The 25,328-nt window shown below is 39.8% G+C and overlaps 1 protein-coding gene and 2 long non-coding RNA genes across 3 annotated transcripts; 2 read left to right on the top strand and 1 right to left on the bottom strand.

Moving 5' to 3' along the window:
• Window positions 1-7,783: 7,783 nt before the first annotated feature.
• On the top strand, window positions 7,784-10,163 carry LOC125262423. Its single transcript, XR_007183562.1, has 2 exons — window positions 7,784-8,249; window positions 9,134-10,163. It is a non-coding gene; the product is annotated as an uncharacterized LOC125262423 (long non-coding RNA).
• A 7,619-nt stretch (window positions 10,164-17,782) lies between these two features.
• Window positions 17,783-19,176, bottom strand: LOC125262422. Its single transcript, XR_007183561.1, has 3 exons — window positions 19,136-19,176; window positions 18,462-18,523; window positions 17,783-17,981 (listed from the first exon to the last, which is right to left on the bottom strand). It is a non-coding gene; the product is annotated as an uncharacterized LOC125262422 (long non-coding RNA).
• A 338-nt stretch (window positions 19,177-19,514) lies between these two features.
• LOC125262419 (RING finger protein 122) lies at window positions 19,515-21,134 on the top strand. Its single transcript, XM_048181182.1, has 4 exons — window positions 19,515-19,681; window positions 20,491-20,532; window positions 20,608-20,690; window positions 20,820-21,134. The coding sequence occupies exons 1-4, from the start codon at window positions 19,520-19,522 to the stop codon at window positions 20,935-20,937; spliced, it is 405 nt and encodes a 134-aa protein (XP_048037139.1). The 5' UTR covers window positions 19,515-19,519; the 3' UTR covers window positions 20,938-21,134.
• The last annotated feature ends 4,194 nt before the right edge of the window (window positions 21,135-25,328 follow it).

The following is a 25,328-nucleotide window of genomic DNA, read 5'->3' as shown; positions in this document are numbered from 1 at the left end:
AAAGGGAACATGGGTAGATGATGTCAGGCAGTGGCCAAAACTTACCGATAAAGGTAATTTATTGACAACATAATGTAATAATGTAAAAATGTCATGTAATGTAATTAAGAAGTGTATTAATTGATGACAAAAATAAAACCGAACGCTGTCATTACTAGCTGTGTTGCTAATATGTTCACAAGCTTCAAGTTTCAAATAATTATTAGGCCATCCTTAAAAATATTCTTGTTTGCCATAACCCGACCGACCCTGTCAATTTAGGACCGACCCAATTAATTATTTTTCCGACTTGCCGATTGTAATTGTGTTAAGACCCACGGATTTTTTTTTACTCTTCGAACAGCTAATACAAATTTAATAAAATGTGAGACACACGCAACTGAAGCTTTTCACACGCTCTCACGCCACACATCCATTTTCTCACGCACAGAAAAATCGCGAAGTAAAGAGGACACAGAGACCGACAGACTACAGAGCAGGTTACTTATGATAGAAAAAAATCTCAGCTCTCAGATTCTGTCAATTTTATTACGAAATTCAAACAATAAATACCGTTTTGGTGCTTGTAAATGTGACATGCTAGAAATACAGATTAAAAAATATTACAACATCAAACGACGTTACGTATAATGTTATGTTCTTGTAAACATGTTTTTCAAAATGGATTTATGTATTCACACTTACCTTTGTCTGAGGTAAATCTCTCAGAAATGACCGAACGCTGTCAGCTAGCAGCCCCTCACACAGAACCTGTTTTGGCCGATATGGGTAGGGGAGAGTGGGGTAAAGTGAGACACTTTTTACATTTGCACCCCTCTAAGCGAGCTAAAATGATATATCAGTAAAATTTACACATTTCCCATTAATTCAGGATATTTTCCTAGCCATAGAAATTATCAGAATGTATTCAGGACGAAGGTCAGTGAAAATATGATTGTTTTAAAAAAAGTCATCTTGTGTCTCACTTTACCCCAGCTTAGGGGTAAACTGAGACAGACCAGAGAAATCAAGGGGTAAACTGATCCACTTACTTTTTCCACTCTGAAACTACCATAACAACACATGTTGTAACAGTTAGAATCCTGACAGCTAGCTTGACAACCACACATTCCAGAACTAATGTCAGACTAGTAACAGAATCATGGGGACTGGTCAATTAAGCAAATTTTTTTTCTAAACACTTGAAAGTAACTCTGAACAAAATCAAATACAACATAATATAATTCAAAATATTTTAATTAACATTCAAATGACAGATAGAACCAGTTAGGTTAGAACACAATCTGGGGGTCAGAACACAGGACCCTTAGGGTGCGTTCACACTTGTCATGTTTTGTTCGATTAAAACAAACCCTGGTGCGATTGCTCAGTTAGTGCGGTTTATTTGAACATATGTGAACGCTGTCCTAAAAAGAGACCCTAAAAAGGACAAAATCCTCACGCATGTCGTTTTGTCTTGTCATAGTTGCGAGTTTGCCCATCACAGGCATCAGACGCATGTCTCGTTTGTGTGTGTGACGGATGGATTCCTGCTGCTGTTTTGACAACTTTACACATGTTATAAGCTCTTCACGAGTTCCCAGCTGGCCAAAATACCATCACACGCAGGGTATGCGCTGCTATGCACACACAACGAGCGCATTTACCTCAGCACACAGCATTGTTTGGGATTTTTGTTAAGTTCCGTCTCAAAATAGGCAATACGTCATAAAATCTGACCAATCACATTGTGAATGTATCCCTATGCCTCAAGGTTCGGTATCTTTTGGTTCGGTGATAAAATTGCCAATCTGAACGCTAATTGGACCAGGACTAAATGTTTTTTCTTCCTCTTTGGTCCGGACCAAATATAACCAAACGAACCAAACTACAAGTGTGAACGCACCCTTAGAGCCAGCTAGTGTCTGGAGGTCAGAGCAAAGCACAATCAGAACCAGCTAGAACAGCCTGGGACTCAGAACACAGGACTAGATCCACCTGTATTAGAACATCAGCCTACTGTCATACTCTACAACTAGGCCTACTCTACATTCCAGCCCTGAAGGTTACAGGGAAAGATGAGGAGTTGCTCTCTCCATCTCTCCAGGCCTTTTAGGTTGAGGCAGCTTCTTTACCACAACATGTGCCACATGATTCTCCTCGAGGGTTTTTTTGCCCCAGGTTGTCTTTCCTGGTGTTTTGCCTTGGCATGATGGCTTTTCTACAATGTTTATGACATTAAAAATAAAACACATGTAATGTAATATTACATTAAAATATTTTTAAGACTAAATTTAACTTGTGCCTCATGTCTCACTTTACCCCAAAGCATTTGTCTCACTTTACCCCACCACTACATTTTAGAAAAAAATGATCTCTCTTAGCAATTCAGGCTAATCTTCAGCTAGCATCATCACATGGTTTTATATGTTGATAGTTCATTAACATGTATGATATAAGTTTTTCTACCTGAATCATTTTGCTTTGGCACAACAGTTGATTAAGTTGACCGCAAGAAAATTTACTTTTACATGCAAAAAAATATTTTTGTGAAAAAAACATGCTTAGCACAGCACCATGAGGTCCTCTCCTTCATGGCCAAGGGGAAATGTGAGGGGCTTGAAAACATAATTGTCACATAACCACAAATGTGTTCCGTTGCCGAGATACAGGGGGTGTCTCACATTACCCGATGTCTCACATTACCCCACTCTCCCCTACTGTATTACATCTTTATTATATTTTTACTTATATCATTAAAGTTGTTATTATAATAAAAAATGCATTATATTTAAATTGTTATTTTTAAATAATACTGCCAGCTGATAGGGCTCTCTGTATGTTTACAGCATTAAGTTAGGTGAGTTGTTTTTTTTCTTGAGAAAAATTAATGCCTACCTTGTGTAGCCTAGCTAATATTTATCCAAATGCGTCAATATTAAATCAAATCACAATAATAATTAAATAATAATAATTGAATAAACATAATAAAAAAGTGTAGCTTACCAGAAATTGTAGCCTACCATGTAAACATTGTAACATGTCACTAAACCTAATAAAATTCAGCTTAGTTACTAAAATGTTTTGACAATCACAATACACTTAATGTGATGCAATAAAAAAATTTTTTTAACATTTTTTACGACCTACCGACCATTTTTTATTTTTTTTGGCTGTTAAGGCAAACCAAAATATTTTTAAGGATGGCCTTAGCCACGACCAGTTGTAGCAATAAAATACATGTTCTTACAGGTATTCAAGATTATTTTATTAATCATCTGGCATGCGATGAGCCATCTCAGTTATGTGTTTCATCCACTTTTGACGCACATCTTGGTCCTCTGCTCGAGGAACTCTGTGCAATCCGTATGGCCGTAAACATGGGCAGTCAATGTGCAACAAAGCTTCGTGGATTACACAAACGGTTTTATTCCAGGCCTGTAGTTTTGTGCTGTTGTTAAAACAACTAACCACACAACACGCTCTGCCCGGCATCACTGGACAGCATACGTACTAAAAAAACTATATAACTAACATCTGCTACAGCCTACGGGACCAACACGCTACTTCTGCTACTTCCTTAGCAGCAAGGCACGCAGTAATGGCGGCGCTGCTTTACTTCCGTGTTTCGCCGGATTTGTCTTATAGGACAATTTCTCCTGTTATTGTATTGTCACATTTGTCAAATTCATGGGTCCATAACTTTAAAATGCTACAGTAAAAATGTCTGAAAATGTGCATGGTGACAGTCAAGTGCACTTGGAATAAGGCCCCAGTGCAACTTTTAACGCACCCATAAAGGCAGCTGAGATATAACGCCTCCAATTGGGCCAAAAGTGCAATTTCTCATGAAACTTTTGTCACGTTTGTCAAATTCATGGGTCAATAACTTTAAAATGCTACAGTAAAAATATCTGAAAATATGCATGGTGACAGTCAAGTACACTTGGAATAAGGCCCCAGTGCAACTTTTAATGCACCCATAAAGGCAGCTGAGATATAGCGCCTCCAATTGGGCCAAAAGTGCAATTTCTCCTGTTACTGTATTGTCACATTTGTCAAATTCATGGGTCCATAACTTTAAAATGCTACAGTAAAAATGTCTGAAAATATGCATGGTGACAATCAAGTACATTGGGAATAAGGCCCCAGTGCAACTTTTAACGCACCCATAAAGGCAGCTGAGATATAGCGCCTCCAATTGGGCCAAAAGTGCAATTTCTCCTGTTACTGTATTGTCACATTTGTCAAATTCATGGGTCCATAACTTTAAAATGCTACAGTAAAAATATCTGAACATATGCATGGTGACAGTCAAGTACATTGGGAATAAGGCCCAAGTTCAACTTTTAACGCACCCATAAAGGCAGCTGAGATATAGCGCCTCTAATTGGGCCAAAAGTGCAATTTCTCCTGTTATTGTATTGTCACATTTGTCAAATTCATGGGTCCATAACTTTAAAATGCTACAGTAAAAATATCTGAAAATATGCATGGTGACAGTCAAGTACATTGGGAATAAGGCCCCAGTGCAACTTTTAACGCACCCTTAAAGGCAGCTGAGATATAGCGCCTCCAATTGGGCCAAAAGTGCAATTTCTCCTGTTACTGTATTGTCACATTTGTCAAATTCATGGGTCCATAACTTTAAAATGCTACAGTAAAAATGTCTGAAAATATGCATGGTGACAGTCAAGTACACTTGGAATAAGGCCCCAGTGCAACTTTTAACGCATCCATAAAGGCAGCTGAGATATAGCGCCTCCAATTGGGCTAATAGTGCAATTTCTCCTGTAAATGTATTGTCACATTTGTCAAATTCATGGGTCCATAACTTTAAAATGCTACAGTAAAAATGTCTGAAAATATGCATGGTGACAGTCATGTGCACTTGGAATAAGGCCCCAGTACAACTTTTAACGCACCCATAAAGGCAGCTGAGATATAGGGCCTCCAACTGGGCCAAAAGTGCAATTTCTCCTGTAAATGTATTGTCACATTTGTCAAATTCATGGGTCCATAACTTTAAAATGCTACAGTAAAAATGTCCAAAAATGTGCATGGTGACAGTCAAGTGCACTTGGAATAAGGCCCCAGTGCAACTTTTAACGCACCCATAAAGGCAGCTGAGATATAGCGCCTCCAATTGGGCCAAAAGTGCAATTTCTCCTGTTACTGTATTGTCACATTTGTCAAATTCATGTGTCCATAACTTTTAAATGCTACAGTAAAAATGTCTGAAAATATGCACGGTGACAGTCAAGTACATTGGGAATAAGGCCCCAGTGCAACTTTGAACGCACCCTTAAAGGCAGCTGAGATATAGCGCCTCCAACTGGGCCAATAATGCAATTTCTCCTGTAAATGTATTGTCACATTTGTAAAATTCATTGGTCCATAACTTTAAAATGCTACAGTAAAAATGTCTGAAAATGTGCATGGTGACAGTCAAGTGCACTTGGAATAAGGCCCCAGTGCAACTTTGAACGCACCCTTAAAGACAGCTGAGATATAGCGCCTCCAATTGGGCCAAAAGTGCAATTTCTCCTGTTACTGTATTGTCACATTTGTCAAATTCATGGGTCCATAACTTTAAAATGCTACAGTAAAAATGTCTGAAAATGTGCATGGTGACAGTCAAGTACATTAGGAATAATGCCCCAGTGCAACTTTTAACGCACCCTGAAAGGTAATTTAATTCACATTCACTTATAATAATAATCTTCTGTTATGAGATGATATCAGAACGTACAGTTGTAAGATATTACTTCTTTTAAGCAAAAGTAGTGTGCATGCAAAGCAATGATAACATGATCATTTTGTATAATCATCCATGTTTGATGTTCTGGAGTCCTTCATCTGAAGTCTTCATAACAGGCTGGATCCAAGCTGGAGCTGGAGCTGATAGTCTCTAGTTACCTTGTGATATTGAAATCTGTAATATTTGCTTGAATTAATTTTTTATTCAATTGATTCATTAATGCATTCAAATGATGACGTGCAAAAAGAATGATGTAATTGTTTTTTATATACCTTTGTAATTGTACAGTAATTTTCATACATATTTCGGTGTTATTTACATTTCAGAATAGTTTATTCTTTTTTTCTAAAAATAGACAATATAGCATAAAAAGCGTGAATAAGAGAAAAACCACACGGTCCTTCAAGTTGAGCTGATGACACGTTCAATAAACAAAGAATACTATAATTATATTTTAAGTGCCTTTATATTTTTGCAGCATATTTTCGCTGATATATCAGTGCTATTTGCATTTCAAAATAGTTTATTTTGCTTTAATTCTGAAAATAGACACAAAAGGCATAAAACAGAAAAACCGCACCGTCCCTAAACTAAGCGTGAATAAGAAGCTACAAACGCGGAAGCGTCACGTTTTTTAAGGTGGACCGGATAGCGTCAATAAGAAGCTGCGAATAAGAAGCTGGGTTCAGCCTCGTAAATAAAATGCTTACTTAACAACAATAAGAGAGAAAGGTTAAACTTTGATAGATATTCAACTTCAGAAACAATACCAATATACCTTACTACTGTATTAAAATGATTTATACACTTCAATTTCAAAAAGTTACCTTGGGAAAATATTCTTACCGTTGTCTCATTACGAGCAACCATCTTGCCGTTTTGACATCTCGCGTGGTTCTGTGTGATTTGGACAACTTCAAGTTACGCCCCCTCAACAAGTTACGCCCCTTTCTTGTTACGCCCCCCTCTTGCAGTCCGCAGACAGACCCATCTCCTAAAATTAGCCGTTATTTACACCACACGAGTCTTGATGTGAGATGAGGCATCTTTCCTGTGACAATAACATTGTCACAGGAGGAAAAAGAAAAAAAAAGATCTTCGTTGCAACTTCCCATGAGTCACTGCATTCCAGTCTCAGGAGGAAACAGTGCAAAGACGCAATCGGATATCTGTTACGTTTCCCAAACCTCCCCTGGACGAGCCGGGAGTGTGCGGGATTAGGGAGGCTGTCTGTTGGACGGTGATGCGCGACTGATGTATGATGTATGAGCTCGAACAGAGAGAGCAGGTCATCGTTACTGTTTGTTACGTACGCTGCGCTATGTAATTGTTTTTTTTCATGTCGCTGCATATGTGTGCATGTCTGTACTCCATTTCAGGTGTGACTTCTGATTGGGCGATCCGTCTGTCAATCTGCTGGCGTAAGGGTCTGACGTCAGGGATCGCGCTACCAATCGCTGGATACGGAGCGGCTTGTGAGCATAGACAGTAAAAGAAATGGACACAGCGACCCCATTGGAACTCAATTGAGACAAGTGAAGCCCATTTTTAGCGATTTTTAGCACTTCCGTTTCTGACGCGCAGACTCAAACTAAGCTTGATGACGTCAGCAACCTGTCTGACAGATGTAAATCTTCTAGTAGCTGTGCGTGCAAACTGCCATCGTTAATCTTGCAGAGACGGCGAGCTTGAGCGGGGAGTTCTTTGGCGTGAGTGAGCAGGAGTAAGTATTCTGATTAATTATTTTGTATAGTATTTTAAAATGTAACGCCAGTACGCCATATTAAGTTAATGCATACTATTGCCTGCGAGCTTCTCCTCCTGTCTGTACGGTAATTTCTCTACTGTGCGACAGAGAGTCGAGTGGTTATGACGCAATCGTTAGCCTATTTTTACAAAAACTGTTTCTACGGGGCCATAATGTAACATAGAAGGTAATGGAGCCCTTTATACATTGTCGTGTATCTTTAGAAATAAATAATGGACAAATGGAGTCTTTAAACGCCTCAGATGTAAAGTTATTCGCTGTCAAAGTGACGCCAAAATGAATGGGAGTCAATGGGATGCTAACGCAAGTGAAGTTCTGCTACAAGATGGCGGCACGCGGCCGACTTCAACTTCCGGTCGACTTCCTTGGGCACTGCTTGTGAGCAGCTTAAAACTTCAATGGCGGCAGCTCGAAAACAGACTCTGGGCTGGGGAGATAGGACACGCTCTGTGAGGATGGTTTTCTCGTTCGAGAGACCAGTCTGAGAGACTGATCAGAGTTTGGGACGCTACTGCTGTTATTATCTTGCAGTTGGGTCAGTTTCTCTTGTGTTGGGCGTGTTTATGTTTGTTTGTGCTCGTGTGTTTGATACATGCTTGATTTAAGATGCCGATTGTTTATGACCGCTGTACTTCGTGGAACCGGGTCATCTCATGTTCCGGTTCAAAGCTGACCCGTGAAACCTTCATCTCATATCCTGTTTTAAAGCTATGTAGCCTGGCTGGAGAGGTTGCGAGTCAGGTAAGCAGGTCGCGACCTACATTTACACACGCAGAAGCAAATATGTATTAGACACACTAGCCTTAAAGAGTGGTGCTATTTTTGTATATTTTGTTTGGTTAGACAGTGTGGTTTAGTTATAGCGTCTTGAACGTTGAAGATGTTTCTTTCTGTATTTTTCTTTTGTTAGTTAGTTTAGTTCTTTAACTTTAGTTAGTTTTTTTTTGTTATATTTAGTTCTTTGATTTAAGCTCCACTCTCTCACTCCTTCCTCTCCACCAGATCTTTTGCTGTTTGTTTATTCTTGTTACGTTGTATATATTGTAAATATCTACTTTACTACTTTATTATTATATTACTTCACTTATATTTACTGAAATTAAACCTTTGCAACGAAATTGCTGGTTTGTCTGTCCCTTTTCTTTTTGCCATCCTGTTGCTGCCATTATACACACATTGCCACTATTTTGTTATGTCTGATAATATTCCTAGACAAACTACATCTAATTAACGAGGGACGTAACATATTTGGGGGCTCGTCCGGGATCCCTTTCTCTTTTTGGGGAAGGGATCTCAAGTTTTTTTCATTGTTTCCAATATCTTCGGAGTATGATAGTTGTGTGTGTGTGTGTGTGTGTTTTTGTATGGTGCAGGAAATGGCAATGAAAAGGGCATTGTTTGGTGCATTGTGAAGTGTATAGTGATAATTGGACACAATGAGTACTTTTGACTTGCAATCATTTGTTGCTAATCCAACTTTGCAAGCGTTTGAGCGATGTAGAAAAGATGAGTTGCTGCAGATAGCTGACCACTATCGCATTCCTGTGGTGAGGCAGTCTCTAAAGCGTATTATTAAGAATGAGATTTTGAACGTTTGGTCGAATTAAAAGTGTTTCTATTTCCAGATGCGGAAAGTGAGCGAGCTGACACTTCGGCTGTGGAAAAGCGTACGCCTAGCGTGGGGAATTTGGAGGAGGCAACAGGTGAGAATGCTGAGGTGGAGGCGGAGGCCGAGCCCAAGGCTGTCTTACCGCCCTTCTACCCACTGTCTCCGTCTTCCGTAGAGTCTGGGGGTGACGCGCGACTTAAGGTTCGCATAGCCCGACTCCAGATGGAAGTGCAGGAGCGAGGCTGAGACGCGCCAAGCTGAAATGAAGTTACGCTTAGAGATCCGTAAATTGGAAATTGAGGCAGAGACGCAGGTAAAATTGCGACAGCTCGAGTTAGAGTCAGCGAAGGCTGTCTCTGACCGAACTGCGCAGCTTAATCCTGTTAGTCCTGTTGTTGCTTCAGTAAATTCGGCAAACTCTGTGAGTGATTCGACCACTACATTCGATATTAGTAAGCAAATCGCTTTGGTGCCTCACTTTAGAGAATCCTGAAGTGGACACGTACTTTGCTGCTTTCGAGCGAGTAGCTGCCTGCACTTCATTGGCCAAAAGAGGTTTGGTGTCTGTTACTACAGTGTCAACTTGTTGGAAAAGCACAGGAAGTTTGCTCTGCGCTATCTTTAGAGGAAAGCTTGCGATATGATGTCGTGAAGAATGCTGTACTTCGCGCATATGAGTTGGTACCTGAAGCGTATCGGCAACGCTTTAGGAACCATAAGAAGGTAGCTCAGCAAACATTTGTGGAATTCGCCCGGGAGAAGGGAGTTCTTTTTGATAAATGGTTGTCTACTAACAATGTGCAAGATTTAAGTTCGTTGAGAGAGCTAATGCTTTTAGAAGATTTTAAGAACTGTTTGTCGGAACGAGTAGTCACATACCTGAATGAACAAAAAGTTACGTCATTGTCACAAGCCGTGATTCTTGCGGATGAGTACGTGTTAACGCATAAGAGTGTGTTTGTTTCAGGTCGGCCAGAGAAAGCACTGAATTCGGCTTCAACTCAAAATTCGAGTACCCGTACTAAAAGTAGTTTCCCGCAGAACAAAGAAACACGAGAATGTTTTTATTGTCACAAGGTAGGGCATGTTATTTCTGATTGCCTGATGCTTAAACGTAAGAACCAGCAAGGACAGGTAAAACCTGTTAATTTTGTGAAGGCTGGGTCTGAAACTGTTCTAGAGAAGGATGAAATCGATGCAGGGTTTAAGCCATTCTTGATGAAAGGGGTTAATCTCCGTAAATGGTAAACCTGAGGAGCAGAAAGAGGTACAGATCTTGAGGGATACGGGAGCAATTCAATCATTTGTAATATCTGATGTACTTCCGTTGTCGGAACAGACATCTTGTGGGTCAAGTGTACTAGTGCAAGGGATTGAAATGGGCGTAATTAAGGTACCATTGCATCAGATACACTTACAGAGTGACTTGGTTTCAGGTTTTGTTAGGGTGGGTATACGTTCTTCCTTTCCTGTCAAAGGTGTTGCATTCATTCTTGGAAATGATTTGGCAGGAGGTAAAGTGTCACCTGTGCCAGAAGTTGTTGATAAACCTGACTGTTTTATCCATGCGGATGACATCTCTGATCATTTTCCAGATGTATTTGCTGCTAGCGTAGTTACTCGTGCGCAGAAACGCAGAATTGGAGATGACATTGTTCTGTCTGACACTTTTATGTCACCCGTGTTCACTGAAGAAAGTTCAGGGTCAGATCAGAAGGGCACGGATGATGTTCAGCATGATAAATATTCCGCTGAGTCTGAATTGTTAGCTGAACCATTTTCCCATGAACGGATTAAGATCGCACAACGAGAAGACGTGTCACTGACTAAATGTTTTTCTGCTGCTGAAAGTACAGGCTCTGATAAAACCAGTTTTGTAAAATACGTGATTGAAAATGGGCTACTGTTAAGGAAATGGCATCCTAATTCAGATGTGGAGAATGAGTGGGAGGTTATGTGCCAGATCGTTTTGCCTACTGCCTACCGCAAACAAGTGTTGAGTTTGGCACATGATCACGAGTTAGCAGGTCATTTAGGCGTGACAAAAACCTATAACCGCATTCTCCAACATTTCTTTTGGCCTGGCTTGAAGAGAGATGTATCTCAGCATTGCCGTACTTGTCATGAATGTCAGGTGATGGGTAAGCCGAACCAAAAGATTCCACCAGCTCCGTTAGTTCCGATTCCTGTCATTTGCGAACCGTTCGAACACATAATTTTGGATTGTGTTGGTCCATTGCCGAAATCCAAGGCGGGAAATCAATTTTTGTTAACCATTATGTGTTCTGCGACACGTTTTCCAGAAGCTGTTCCATTGAGAAAAATAACTGCACCTGTTGTTATTAAAGCTTTGCTCAAATTCTTCTCCACATTCGGGTTGCCAAAAATCGTGCAGACAGATCAGGGGACGAATTTTCTTTCTAATGTTTTTAGACAAGTGTTGAAAACCTTGGGCATCACGCATCGAATTTCAAGCGCCTACCATCCGGAAAGTCAGGGTGCGATCGAACGTTTCCATCAGACGTTAAAGTCGATGTTGAGAAAATATTGTCTAAGTTCTGGGAAAGAATGGGATGAGGGAGTACCACTTGTACTATTTGCAGTTCGTGAGGCAACTCAAGAATCTCTGGGATTTAGTCCTGCAGACTTAGTTTTTGGTCACACAGTTCGAGGTCCGTTAAAAGTCGTGAAGGACGGGATGTTAAATGCCAAAAAGCCAACCGAACAAAATGTGCTGGATTATGTCAGCCGATTCCGGGAACGATTGCATAATGCGTGTTCATTTGCACAAAAATCGTTGTCAATTGCTCAGGAGGGCATGAAGAAACGGTACGATAAGAAAGCTGTTGTGCGTGAGATTCAACCCGGTGGCGAAGTTTTAGTACTGTTACCAGTACCTGGTTCAGTTTTGACTGCCCGTTTTTCTGGTCCGTACAGGGTATCTAAGAGATTGAGCGAGACTGATTTTGTGATACACACGCCTGATCGCAAACGAAAGTTTCGAACATGCCATATTAACATGTTGAAATCATATTGTTCTCGAAAGGTACCTGAGAAATTGTTTGGAGGAACAAGAAAAGCCAGTCGCTGTTCCTACTGAGGTTTTAGCCGTTGCTGCTATTGCTGTGCCTGACTCCACTGCAGTGAATGATGAGGTTCTGCTGCCATCTCCTGGTGAGTGTTATACTGACGATGGTGTTACACTTCGTAATGATTTTTCAACGTGTGGTAGACTTTCAAATTCTGAAGTTTTGAAAAGCTTGCCAGAAAACCTTGATAATTTGCGTGAGTCACAGAAACAGGATATTATGAAACTAATTCGAGATTTTCCTATGTTGTTTGGTGATGTGCCGACTCGAACTAATGTGTTACAGCATGATATCCAAGTGACGTGCAGTTCTTCTATTAAACAACATGCTTATAGAGTGAACAATATCAAGCGTTCTGTGATGAAGTCTGAGGTGGATTACTTGTTAAAAAACAACTTGGCTGAACCCAGCTACAGTCCGTGGAGTTCACCTTGTCTTCTTGTACCGAAATCTGATGGCACATTTCGGTTTTGCACAGATTATCGAAAAGTAAATTCTGTGACTGTGCCAGATAGCTATCCTCTTCCTAGAATGGAAGACTGTATAGATAACTTGGGTTCTGCTAAGTTTGTGACGAAACTAGATTTGCTGAAAGGGTATTGGCAAGTGCCATTGACCGCTCGAGCTGCGGAAATTTCAGCTTTCGTTACTCCGGATAACTTCCTACAGTACCGGGTTATGGCGTTCGGGCTGCGAAATGCTCCCGCCACATTTCAGCGCCTCGTAAACATTGTACTGTCAGGAATTCAAAACTGTAATGCATACTTAGATGATTTAGTTATCTATTCGTCTGATTGGTCTGCGCATTTGACTGCTCTTCGGACAGTTTTTAAAAGGTTAGCTGATGCTTCCTTGACAATTAATTTAGCCAAGTGTGAATTTGGTAAAGCAACGATTACTTACTTGGGCAAAGAAGTAGGTCAAGGTCAAGTCCGTCCTGTTAGTGCCAAAGTATCTGCTATTGCTGACTTTCCAGTTCCAGTACGTCGGTTTTTGGGAATGGCTGGTTACTACAGAAGTTTCTGCCGAAATTTCTCAACTGTAGTACATCCTTTGACCAGTTTAAGCCCATCAAATGCTTTTATTTGGAGTGATGCGTGTCAGCATGCTTTTGACAGTGCAAAGTTGTTGCTAACTAGTGCACCTGTTCTCGCTGCCCCAGATTTTACACGTGCTTTTAAATTGGAAGTGGATGCTAGTGCTGTAGGCATGGGAGCTGTTCTTCTCCAGGAAGATGACGTTGGTTTTGAGCATCCAATTTGTTACTTCTCTCAAATTCAACCGACATCAGCGAAATTATTCTACCATTGAGAAGGAAGCTTTAGGTTTGATTCTGGCCTTACAGTTTTTTGAGGTTTATGTTGGTTCATCTGTTCTGCCTGTTACTGTGTACACGGATCACAATCCCTTGGTGTTCTTGTTTAGAATGTACAATCACAATCAACGTCTTATGCGTTGGTCGTTGATTGTGCAGAATTATAACTTGATCATAAAGCATAAAAAGGGTTCAGAAAATATCATTGCTGATACTTTATCTAGAGTATGAAGCTGCTTTATGTTAAGTTTTAAGGGGGAGAGTGTTACGTACGCTGCGCTATGTAATTGTTTTTTTTCATGTCGCTGCATATGTGTGCATGTCTGTACTCCATTTCAGGTGTGACTTCTGATTGGGCGATCCGTCTGTCAATCTGCTGGCGTAAGGGTCTGACGTCAGGGATCGCGCTACCAATCGCTGGATACGGAGCGGCTTGTGAGCAGCTTAAAACTTCAATGGCGGCAGCTCGAAAACAGACTCTGGGCTGGGGAGATAGGACACGCTCTGTGAGGATGGTTTTCTCGTTCGAGAGACCAGTCTGAGAGACTGATCAGAGTTTGGGACGCTACTGCTGTTATTATCTTGCAGTTGGGTCAGTTTCTCTTGTGTTGGGCGTGTTTGTTTGTTTGTTTGTTTGTTTGTTTGTTTGTGCTCGTGTGTTCGATACATGCTTGATTTAAGATGCCGATTGTTTATGACCGCTGTACTCGTGGAACCTTCATCTCATGTTCCGGTTCAAAGCTGACCCGTGAAACCTTCATCTCATATCCTGTTTTAAAGCTATGTAGACTGGCTGGAGAGGTTGCGAGTCAGGTAAGCAGGTCGCGACCTACATTTACACACGCAGAAGCAAATATGTATTAGACACACTAGCCTTAAAGAGTGGTGCTATTTTTGTATATTTTGTTTGGTTAGACAGTGTGGTTTAGTTATAGCGTCTTGAACGTTGAAGATGTTTCTTTCTGCATTTTCTTTTGTTAGTTAGTTTAGTTCTTTAACTTTAGTTAGTTTTTTTTTGTTATATTTAGTTCTTTGATTTAAGCTCCACTCTCTCACTCCTTCCTCTCCACCAGATCTTTTGCTGTTTGTTTATTCTTGTTACGTTGTATATATTGTAAATATCTACTTTACTACTTTATTATTATATTACTTCACTTATATTTACTGAAATTAAACCTTTGCAACGAAATTGCTGGTTTGTCTGTCCCTTTTCTTTTTGCCATCCTGTTGCTGCCATTATACACACATTGCCACTATTTTGTTATGTCTGATAATATTCCTAGACAAACTACATCTAATTAACGAGGGACGTAACACTGTTGTTGGGAAGGTCGGGAGGACCCAAGTAGGACAGCAGCTCATCTGGGTTCGTCAGCTCTGGGAGAAGCTGGAAAACAAAAAGGGAAGTCTGGGGTTAAGAATCGGCCTATGGAAATACCAAGGACACTCAAAACTCTCAGTTTATAATCGTAATGATAAATACAACATAGTTAGGACCTAAAACTGTTTTGCCACACTCGCCAATGGCCGGTGACTTAAGAAAATTTACCAGCAATGAAACTATTTTTGCTAAAACAGGCAGTTATGACACAAACATTTTAGATATAAGTAAAAATTCATATGTCTTTTGTTGTTTGATTAACAATAGAGGCACAGACAGCAGCAGGTTTATTAGACTGTTGTCACTTTAAAGGGGTGGTTCATTATGATTTCACTTTTTTTAACTTTAGTGTGTAGAGTTGCTGTTTGAGCATGGACTAACGGCTGGTAGGGACTACAACGAGCTTCTTCCTGGGTTGGTGACATCACTAATATTTACATAAACCCTGCCCCTGAGAACACAACAAGAACTGCGTAGTTGTTGTAGTAGAGTGTTGTTGCCATGTCATCATTTTACACCGGACTGCTTCACAAACGAGGGTCAATTCAATGCTGGATTTGCACAAAAGATTAACATGACGGCACATGCTAGTTGAATCAACTCCACAGCAACTACATAAATTTATCCACTAACCATTCAGAAACGTCCAGTTTCATTCTAAAAGTTGTAACTTCTTCCTGAGTCTCTCCATCAGTGTCTGACGTTTGAACAATGTAAGGCTGAACACCGTTACTGACAATCCTTGTTTTCGCTGCGTGAGATTCTCCAGCTTTGTTGTTGTTAAACAACCGAAGCACGAGCTGTTAAAGCTCTGCCCTCTTTTGGGGAGCAGGCCGGGAGCAGCACATCATTTGCATTTAAAGGGGCATACAAAAATGGTGTGTTTTTGCTCACACCCACACAGCGAATTCCCTTTCGCATCATCTTCTGCTTAAATATATTCCAATGGGCAAGGCTTAAACTTTAGTGAAAATGCAGCACTGGCCCGTCAACTGTCCTGAGCGTTGTTCACGTTCTCACTACATTGCATTGCTAGAATTCATAACGTTACAGGCCAACTGGCGACTGACAGTTTCATATACTCCCCAACACCGATTTTTACACACAAGTGTTGGTTTTTAGGCCCTGCCTATAAACTAGTTAAAAGTAGGTCTGCATTATCGCAGGATTAAATTAGATTCTAATTTTCTGATTTGAAAGCAGAAATGGGTGGTTATTTTTCTATAATATATTCCTATTTTAACTGTTTGCTGCAATGAAAATCTGAATCAGTGAACCTTTCAAGTAATCACAAGGCCTGAATGGAATATTTTTGCACTGATTTCGGGGGGAAAATCTGTGGAATGGTTTAAACTTAGAGTTAAGCCATGATCACACTAGATTTTGAGCATGTGAAATGTCTACGGACACTGCAACGGTTGTGATATGATGTCACACTCTGTGTCATCTTTTTTATGAACATAAATTCAACTTGTAACAAATATATGTTGTTCTTCTAATTCAGCCAATAGGACTTATCCATCCTCTATTTTGTCAAAACAAACTCCACGAAGCCTCTGTGATAGTTTTTATTTCGCCTCTAGAGGTCGCTCTCATACTGTATAATGACAGCGAACCATTCTCAGCCACTCCAGCAACAGACGCAACCAACAAAAAATATCGGTATGGATTTTTGCCAATTGTTCCAGCAATCAGTTATCAGTGCCGATTATTTGATAAAACCGATCAATTGTTCGACCTCTAATAGATGGACAGACAAACAGACAGACAGATGGATAGCTAGACAGATAGATAGACAGACAGATAGACAGACAGACAGAAGGACTGACAGACGGATAGACAGACTTTATCAATCCCTTGTGGTAAAATTATATTTACAGGCAAACCCACCTGTCCTGACATCGGGTGTCCCACAGGTTTTTCAGGAGTAAGGAGCCCACTCGGCAGGTCAGGCTGGTATGACAGTGGGGGTGGCCCGGAGGCAAACTCCCCAAGGGTCGGTGTGCCGGGGGCATTGGGAAAGTCTGAAAAGCCTGGTTGGTTAGAGTAGCCTGAGCCACTTGAAAGATATGCAACAATAAATCAACTGGAGGTCAAAATGTACTTCATCTAAATCTATTATGACTCCAAAGCAGAGTATTCACTTATAAGATGCTTACTGAAACATTTTCATAAGCACATAAATGCTTTTGTGGTCCCTTTGAAGCCTTTACAATCAGATGAGACAACTACCTTGGCTGAGTTAATCAGGTGTGCTGCTGCTGCCACCTTGTGGCAGAGACTGGTAGGGCAAGGAGGCCGGGCCCAGAGCTGCAGTGCGTTCCAAACAGGATATATCGCCCTCCGAAGGACATTTCGGAGTTAAAATAATCCTGGCCACTTCAAAGGGCCTGCGGAATGAAGGATTTCGAAGGGTACAACTGATGGACACTTCGGGCCCCCATGATCCTTTGCACAGGGAAGTTATTTGACGTCACAGAATGGGTACAGGATATATGTATATAACATGTATATATTGTATTTTTCTATACTACTGTAATATTTATACGAGTTAGATTTGGTACATTATTATGGTCAAAACGACATTGTACTTCAACAAAAATACTTTACAGCTCCCTTTTTCAGTCCATTCAAATGTTTAAAATACATAGACACAATATAGCCTACATGTGATAAAACTAAAATAAATAAATAAATAAATAAACTAACGCTAAACAAATGGCGCAGCTTGAACAATTTTTACTCCTCTTTGATTGTCTCGTTAAGATGACGCAGAAGTGCGTTCCAAAAGAAGAGTTTTTTTTTTTTTTTTACCCCTACACCCTTCATCCCTGCGAAGCTCTCACTCCGGAGGGTAAACCTTTTGAAGGGATTAGGGCATAGGGATGAGCCCTTCCGAATGGAACGCAGGGATACAATCATCTCCATGACGCTGGGCAAGATCATATGACTAGGGCTCAGGGTGCGACAGCGTTTTAGGGCAGGGCCGTCTGGGTCCTCTTTAATGTGCAGGTCTGGTTTCACCGGGACTGGCTTCCAGCTACACACCGGATCAATGGTGATCTCCTCATAATCCGAACTAAACACAAGAAAGAAAGTTAAAAACTAAAAATTAAGAACAAACCGCAGCTTATTTTGGCAAAGAAGTTTAAAATTAGACAGGAAGTGGGTGTCTGACCACCACATAAATCAACTGACCACCTTTGATGGAGCACAGCTGGACAATACTGGCGATACTAATGCCATGAACCTCACAAAATTCTGGAAAATGCGGCTTCCTTGGAAATGCTCATTAAAACAGCCTGGGAATTTCTAAACAACAATCTGTGCACTCTGACTCTGGGCAATTGGGTAGATGCCAGCCAATCATACTGGATAGGCCAATTTCACCCAGCTTTTGCCATTTTTGTGTGCAACACATGTCACATGGTCAGTGAACAGTCCATGTACGGTCCATGGACTGGAAGATTACAACTGATAGTAGTATAATTTAGGATATTTGTATTGTCCAATCACAGTTTAGATGCTACAGAGGTTACATTATTGCAAAGAAACTTACTTCTGGATGTAGATTAGAACATGTACTGGTCCACTTCTAGCCCCTCCAGAAGAGCTGTTTTACTGCAAAGAACAATATGTCAGCTATATACCATGTGAATCCCATTTTTAGTATTATAAAGGCCAATAAGCCAATAACTATTTTCATGTTATGGCCAATAATAATAATAATAATAATAATAATAATATTAAAGTAAAATATTTCTTGTTTTTTTAGATTAATTAAATCATATCCTAATATTATTATAAATACAATAATATTAATAAATATTTGTTAAAATAAATATTAAAGTTCTATAATATTTTGTCCAGATAAATATAACAATTAAATATAACATAAAAACTAATAAAAACTCAAATCATAAAAAAAAAACATTATAATATATAGTACAAAAAAAAAAAGGATATTCATTCTGAGATTTGTTAAACATTAGATTTAGCACTGTTATTAAATTTAGAGTTTTTAATAACTTTTAGTGAGTTTTGTATGATGATAAAGGTGACAAAGGTATGCATACACAATTATAAATCCAGTGTCATCTATTCCCGAAAATTCCTGTAATATCGGCAAATAACTGCTACGGTATGGTTATATCGTGAATCCCTAATCATTTTCTTAGTTTTAAAATAACAAAAATGAAGACAGAAAGCAAATGAGAAGAACACAGTTCTTACTTGCACACAGGACAACGCCAAGTTCCTCTCTCACAGTTGAGCTGCAGGTGTAAAATGACCGCAAAAAGGCAATTCCTGCAGATGAACACTTCTTTATTAACAACTAGCAATGCATCACCCAGTCCACATCATGACCCCGAACGTTCCTTTTTTAAGACACACCCCCAGGTGCTTCTCTTCGCTCAGATTTAAAGCAACAGTGTTGAATCAATACACCATCACATCACATGACAGCAGGTACGATTCCAGGTCAAAGCACTATGGACAAACAAAGACGTTATTAACCACAGAAACTCACTTTATGGTGTCATGTGATTCAAACTTAAGTTAGTAGGCCTCCTCACCTGTATATGTCTGCAGTCGTGGCCCCTGGCAGGAAGCTGGATGTGCCGGAAGGTGATCGGACACTTGAGCGAGACCTTGATGGCCGTCTGTTCCACGCCATCCTCGCCGTTAAGGCCGGGAGTTCCTGGGATGGTACCGCTACTGAAGTTCCTCTTAATTGTGGAAAAAGATGAGTTGTCACTGAGACATCCATGTACAAAAGTTAGTACAATAACTTAGTAACTTGGACCCATTTTCAAAAGTTTGTTTTAAGGCCCCAAAAATGAATGGCCAAAATGCATAAAAGGTTTCTGTTTTTAGTTGAAAATGGTGTCGAGTAAACAGCCCCAAATGCAAGTTTTTGAAAACAATACCGTTATCATCTCCGTGTAAACAACAAAAACATGAATTTGTGAAAAAGAGATGTCATGCGCATGCGTATTTCATGTTCAGTCTATAGGCGTGTAGTGTTTCTTTACAAAGTGACATTGCCAACTACTGGCCAGGCAGCAAAATACAGCTTTTTTTAGTCGTTTTTGTGGATCCATGTGAACGGGGATCGTTTTGTCTGTATGTGAAAAATGCAAATGAAAAACTTTTCTGTTTTTAGTTTATTGTTGTCGTGTCAATGCTCCCTAAGAACCAGAATTCTCTCTTGCGCAAACATGCTGAAATTGAAAAGAAATGTGTGAAAATACCACACACAATTATTTGGATTATATACAATTCCCATGGTCTTGGAAAATCTGGATAATATGAGGGAATTTTAAAAGGTTTCTAGACCTGGAAAGTCATGGAATTGATCTTAAACCGTCACCTTAATCATCATCCACTCAATAGCCTACTTGTTGACCTTATTTACAAACTTCTCTTTGTCAAATGTATTCTTTGTGCTGTTTCAAATAAATGACACTTGCTGTGATTTTTTTTTATTTGATGCAATGACATTCAGACATTTTTAAGTGTCTGAATACTTTTTGTTGCACTATCATTTAAAACAAAAGACAAATGTACTTTGTTTTACATTACAGGTCATATTTAAAGATGAAACAACATGGTTACACACACATGGGGTAAAACCTTTTCTGTCTTTTTGACTATTTGGAAAGTTTTGAAACTCTTCCGACTTTCCCTCTCGTGTTTCTCAGTTAACATATGCCGTCTTTTTGGAGGACTTCAGGACAAAAGATGAGCTTGGAGTGTTACCATGCCAACACTCCTTTCACAAAAGGTAAATCCCTCTGCTGCCTTTTATCATGTTAATTCCACTGAAGAAAAGAGGCTCAACACAGCCTGGGCCTCCGAACTGTAACAGCCAGACTAGTTTCAGGATAGCGGTTCAGATGTTTTGTCTTACCAGGTGTTTGGTGAAGTGGCTGGAGGTGAGATGTTCATGTCCCATGTGCAACGACAACCCCATCAGCGCTGCTTTGGGACAAACACACAGCCCGGGAAACTTGCTGGATGAGTTGCTTTAAGCCTCCCTTTCTGCCAAACACCTGGTTACGGACACTTCCAGTGCTTTACGGACAACATTTTTACCTAGAAATCTCATAGAGTTCAAGCGAATGGCCTTTATTTAAAAGCACTGCTGTTGTGAAACATCATGTTTTTGTATATGTGGTTAAAAAATGTTTGCAGAATGTTTACACAATAAATATTGTGAGTTTCTTTCTTTGGTGTCCTGTATTAATATGGAAAATTAGGTATTTGCTTGTTGGCGGGACAGAAATACAAAGCTAATTTGAAATCAGATATATTTTAATACTTTGCATATTGCTGGGCCTATGCAGTTCATGGTAATTTAATAGGTTACACTTTAACATTTCATGGCTGGAATTTAAGGTAGTGGTGGGCGCTTTTGAAACTGCTTAATGAAGCATTGAAACCTTTACAAAGCTTCTGTTACGAATCAGTGGTTCAGAACGTGTTTCAAACTGCCAAAGTCATGTGATTTCAGTAAACAAGGCTTTGTTACGTCATAACTGTTTCGAAATAGAATGGTGCAGGTATGACGTCACTTTGTCGGCCAATAGTTAGCATCACACTGGTTCCGTCGACAAAATCCCAATAGGATTTTCCATAAGCTTTTGGATTATCATGAAGAAAAAAAAAACAAGCTCTGTGATCAACAAATTTTATAATACTTGCACGTTTTGTCCATCCATATAATTTTCACAGATGAACACTACTTTTATGAATTTAGAAGCCTAAATGCAGTCGCCAGAAGTAAAAAGCTAAAGGCTGTAAGCGAACTACACCACGGTCCCACAAGTTGAACTTCACCACCAATAAAGCTTCCGACAACTCTTTCAGTTTTTATGTAAAAACATTTTCCCCAGAAAGTTTGAGTAAGAATAGTATACAGTGGGTACGGAAAGTATTCAGACCCCCTTAAATTTTTCACTCTTTGTTATATTGCAGCCATTTGCTAAAATCATTTAAGTTCATTTTTGTTCCTCAGTAATGTACACACAGCACCCCATATTGACAGAAAAACACAGAATTGTTGACATTTTGCAGATTTATTAAAAAAGAAAAACTGAAATATCACATGGTCCTAAGTATTCAGACCCTTTGCTCGGTATTTAGTAGAAGCACCCTTTTGATCTAATACAGCCATGAGTCTTTTTGGGAAAGATGCAACAAGTTTTTCACACCTGGATTTGGGGATCCTCTGCCATTCCTCCTTGCAGATCCTCTCCAGTTCTGTCAGGTTGGATGGTAAACGTTGGTGGACAGCCATTTTTAGGTGTCTCCAGAGATGCTCAATTGGGTTTAAGTCAGGGCTCTGGCTGGGCCATTCAAGAACAGTCATGGAGTTGTTGTGAAGCCACTCCTTCGTTATTTTAGCTGTGTGCTTAGGGTCATTGCCTTGTTGGAAGGTAAACCTTCGGCCCAGTCTGAGGTCCTGAGCACTCTGGAGAAGGTTTTCGTCCAGGATATCCCTGTACTTGGCCGCATTCATCTTTCCCTCAATTGCAACCAGTCGTCCCGTCCCTGCAGCTGAAAAACACCCCCACAGCATGATGCTGCCACCACCATGCTTCACTGTTGGGACTGTATTGGACAGGTAATGAGCAGTGCCTGGTTTTCTCCACACATACCGCTTAGAATTAAGGCCAAAAAGTTTTATCTTGGTCTCATCAGACCAGAGAATCTTATTTCTCACCATCTAGGAGTCCTTCAGGTGATTTTTGGCAAACTCCATGCAGGCTTTCATGTGTCTTGCACTGAGGAGAGGCTTCCGTCGGGCCACTCTGCCATAAAGCCCCGACTGGTGGAGGGCTGCAGTGATGGTTGACTTTCTACAACTTTCTCCCAACAGCATCTCTGGAGCTCAGCCACAGTGATCTCTGGGTTCTTCTTTACCTCTCTCACCAAGGCTCTTCTCCCCCGATAGCTCAGTTTGGCCGGACGGCCAGCTCTAGGAAGGGTTCTGGTTGTCCCAAACGTCTTCCATTTAAGGATTATGGAGGCCACTGTGCTCTTAGGAACCTTAAGTGCAGCAGAAATTTTTTTGTAACCTTGGCCAGATCTGTGCCTTGCCACAATTGTGTCTCTGAGCTCTTCAGGCAGTTCCTTTGACCTCATGATTCTCATTTGCTCTGACATGCACTGTGAGCTGTAAGGTCTTATATAGACAGGTGTGTGGCTTTCCTAATCAAGTCCAATCAGTATAATCAAACACAGCTGGACTCAAATGAAGGTGTAGAACCATCTCAAGGATGATCAGAAGAAATGGACAGCACCTGAGTTAAATATATGAGTGTCACAGAAAAGGGTCTGAATACTTAGGACCATGTGATATTTCAGTTTTTCTTTTTTAATAAATCTGCAAAAATGTCAACAATTCTGTGTTTTTCTGTCAATATGGGGTGCTGTGTGTACATTAATGAGGAAAAAAATGAACTTAAATGATTTTAGCAAATGGCTGCAATATAACAAAGAGTGAAAAACTTAAGGGGGTCTGAATACTTTCCGTACCCACTGTAAGTGCACAATTGACCCTTCGCTGGGAGTTTGACTGACAAGCGATCTAACCAATCATAACGTCGAATCCGCCATTTTGTCCGACAAAGCAGTCCAGAGTTAGAAGATTAACATCGGTGGACTTGAACTTGAAAAATGGTGTATTTACGTCTTTCCGCATTTTAAACAACATTCCTTCTCCATGTTCATTCATGTTTATTTGATGCTATAAATGAACTAGTAGGAAGAGATGAAATGTTCACAAGCTGCTTGAGCTGAGGCGCTACAGCAATCTGTCACGACACATTAAAGAGCCACAAAATGGTTTTTATTGTTTGAATTTCTTAAAAAATGACACAGTTTGAAAGCTGGGACTTTGTTTAATATCATAAGTAACCTGCTCTGTCTTGTCTGTCGACGTGTTGTCAGTATCCTCTTTGCTCCGCGATGTATTTTTCACTTTGTGTGGCATGACAGCGCCATGGCTTGTCGGACATAGCAACAGTAACTAAGGGGGGCGGGTCTTTGCGAAGGTAAGCATAATGAGGCTATAAAAGCGGACTGAACTTACTTTTTCGTTGTGATGACGTTAAATCTCCCTGACTGCCTATGTAGCATGTAGTCCCATTAGCCACTTGTTAGCAACCGCCTTTTTCAAGACACATAACGTTTTTTTAAAAAAAAAATCACAAGTGGGTTAATACTGATGTATTTTATGTCATAGGATAAAACGTGGTGTCTTGAGCTTGTGTTTACTACAGACCTTATTTCCATTTAACCAAAATCCAATTTAAAAAAACCTATTGACTTTGGCTTCAGCACTATGAAACCAGAAGTGCTAAAATGTTAACTCGTTTCCGCGTTTTGGCCTACAAAGTGATGTCAATCTGCGTTTAATTTCAAAGGCTGCGTCCTCCGGAGGTAAGTTTGAAGGCTGCATACGTCATCGGCAGTTTCATTTAAGAAAAGTGACCGTTAGATGCAAAGTAAGAAATTACAGTATTTTACACCTCATGAGGAATAACAGTCAATTTTTATTATGGTTATTGTTCTGAAATAAGACATTCTTGATGACGTATGCAGCCTTCAAATGCAACCTCCGAAATGTGAGGCGCGATTTCTGTGAAGCCATGAATCATGCGGATTCACTGATATCGCCCCCCAGCGGCGAATCATTGAACAAGTGTCTGTCTATTACCTGATTCCTGATGAGTTTTATACATTTGTAGACGTTTTAATGAGGTATTTATATAATTAAAAAGAAAAATAGTAGTTAATAGTATCTGTTTTGCTGACCCATCCACAGAACAAAACAAACCGTGAAAATTGATAAAAGAATGCATATTATACAGGCACTTAATATTTAATGGTATGAGATTAGTTAACTGCATCTGATGGATCATACTTTAAATCAAACATTTGCAATGGATCTGTAAAAGCTGTTTTATGCACGTTTGGCATGAGTTTTGTTGTATTTACACCGTGTATTTGACCAGTGGTGTTTCGAACGCTTCGAAACAGTGAATCATTTTGCGAAGCAATTGGTTCAATTGATTCGAAGCTTTGAAAAGCTTCGTTTCTCCCATCAGTACTGGTGTTCATGTTCACTTAAAAGCAAAACCATTATTTTTATTTTAGCGTGATTGCAATATTGAGATAGCTTTTATTACTGTTTTATAGATATATTTTTCAATGTTTTAGTCATTTTTATGTTTATACAGTTTTGATTAATTTCTTATTATTTTTTAGTTATAGTGCAATTTGAAAAGCTTCGTTTCTCCCATCACTACAGTAAGGAAATTCATGTTCCTTAAAAGCAAAAACATTTTTATTTAAGCATCATTGCTTTACTGAAATAGCTTTTATTATTGTATATATATATATATATATATTTTTT

This window comes from Megalobrama amblycephala, linkage group LG2 (genome assembly GCF_018812025.1).
Source record: "Megalobrama amblycephala isolate DHTTF-2021 linkage group LG2, ASM1881202v1, whole genome shotgun sequence".
Taxonomy (NCBI): domain Eukaryota; kingdom Metazoa; phylum Chordata; class Actinopteri; order Cypriniformes; family Xenocyprididae; genus Megalobrama; species Megalobrama amblycephala.
The sequence above is the reverse complement of the archived record's forward strand: the minus strand, read 5'-3'. Positions and strand labels throughout refer to the sequence as shown.

Coding starts and splice junctions, on each gene's coding strand:
- LOC125262419 (XM_048181182.1), top strand. CDS start 19,520: ATGTGCCGGAAGGTGATCGGACACTTGAGCGAGACCTTGATGGCCGTC. Junction 19,682..20,490: donor TGAGACATCCATGTACAAAA/GTTAGTACAATA, acceptor TTTACATTACAG/GTCATATTTAAAGATGAAAC. Junction 20,533..20,607: donor CATGGTTACACACACATGGG/GTAAAACCTTTT, acceptor CGTGTTTCTCAG/TTAACATATGCCGTCTTTTT.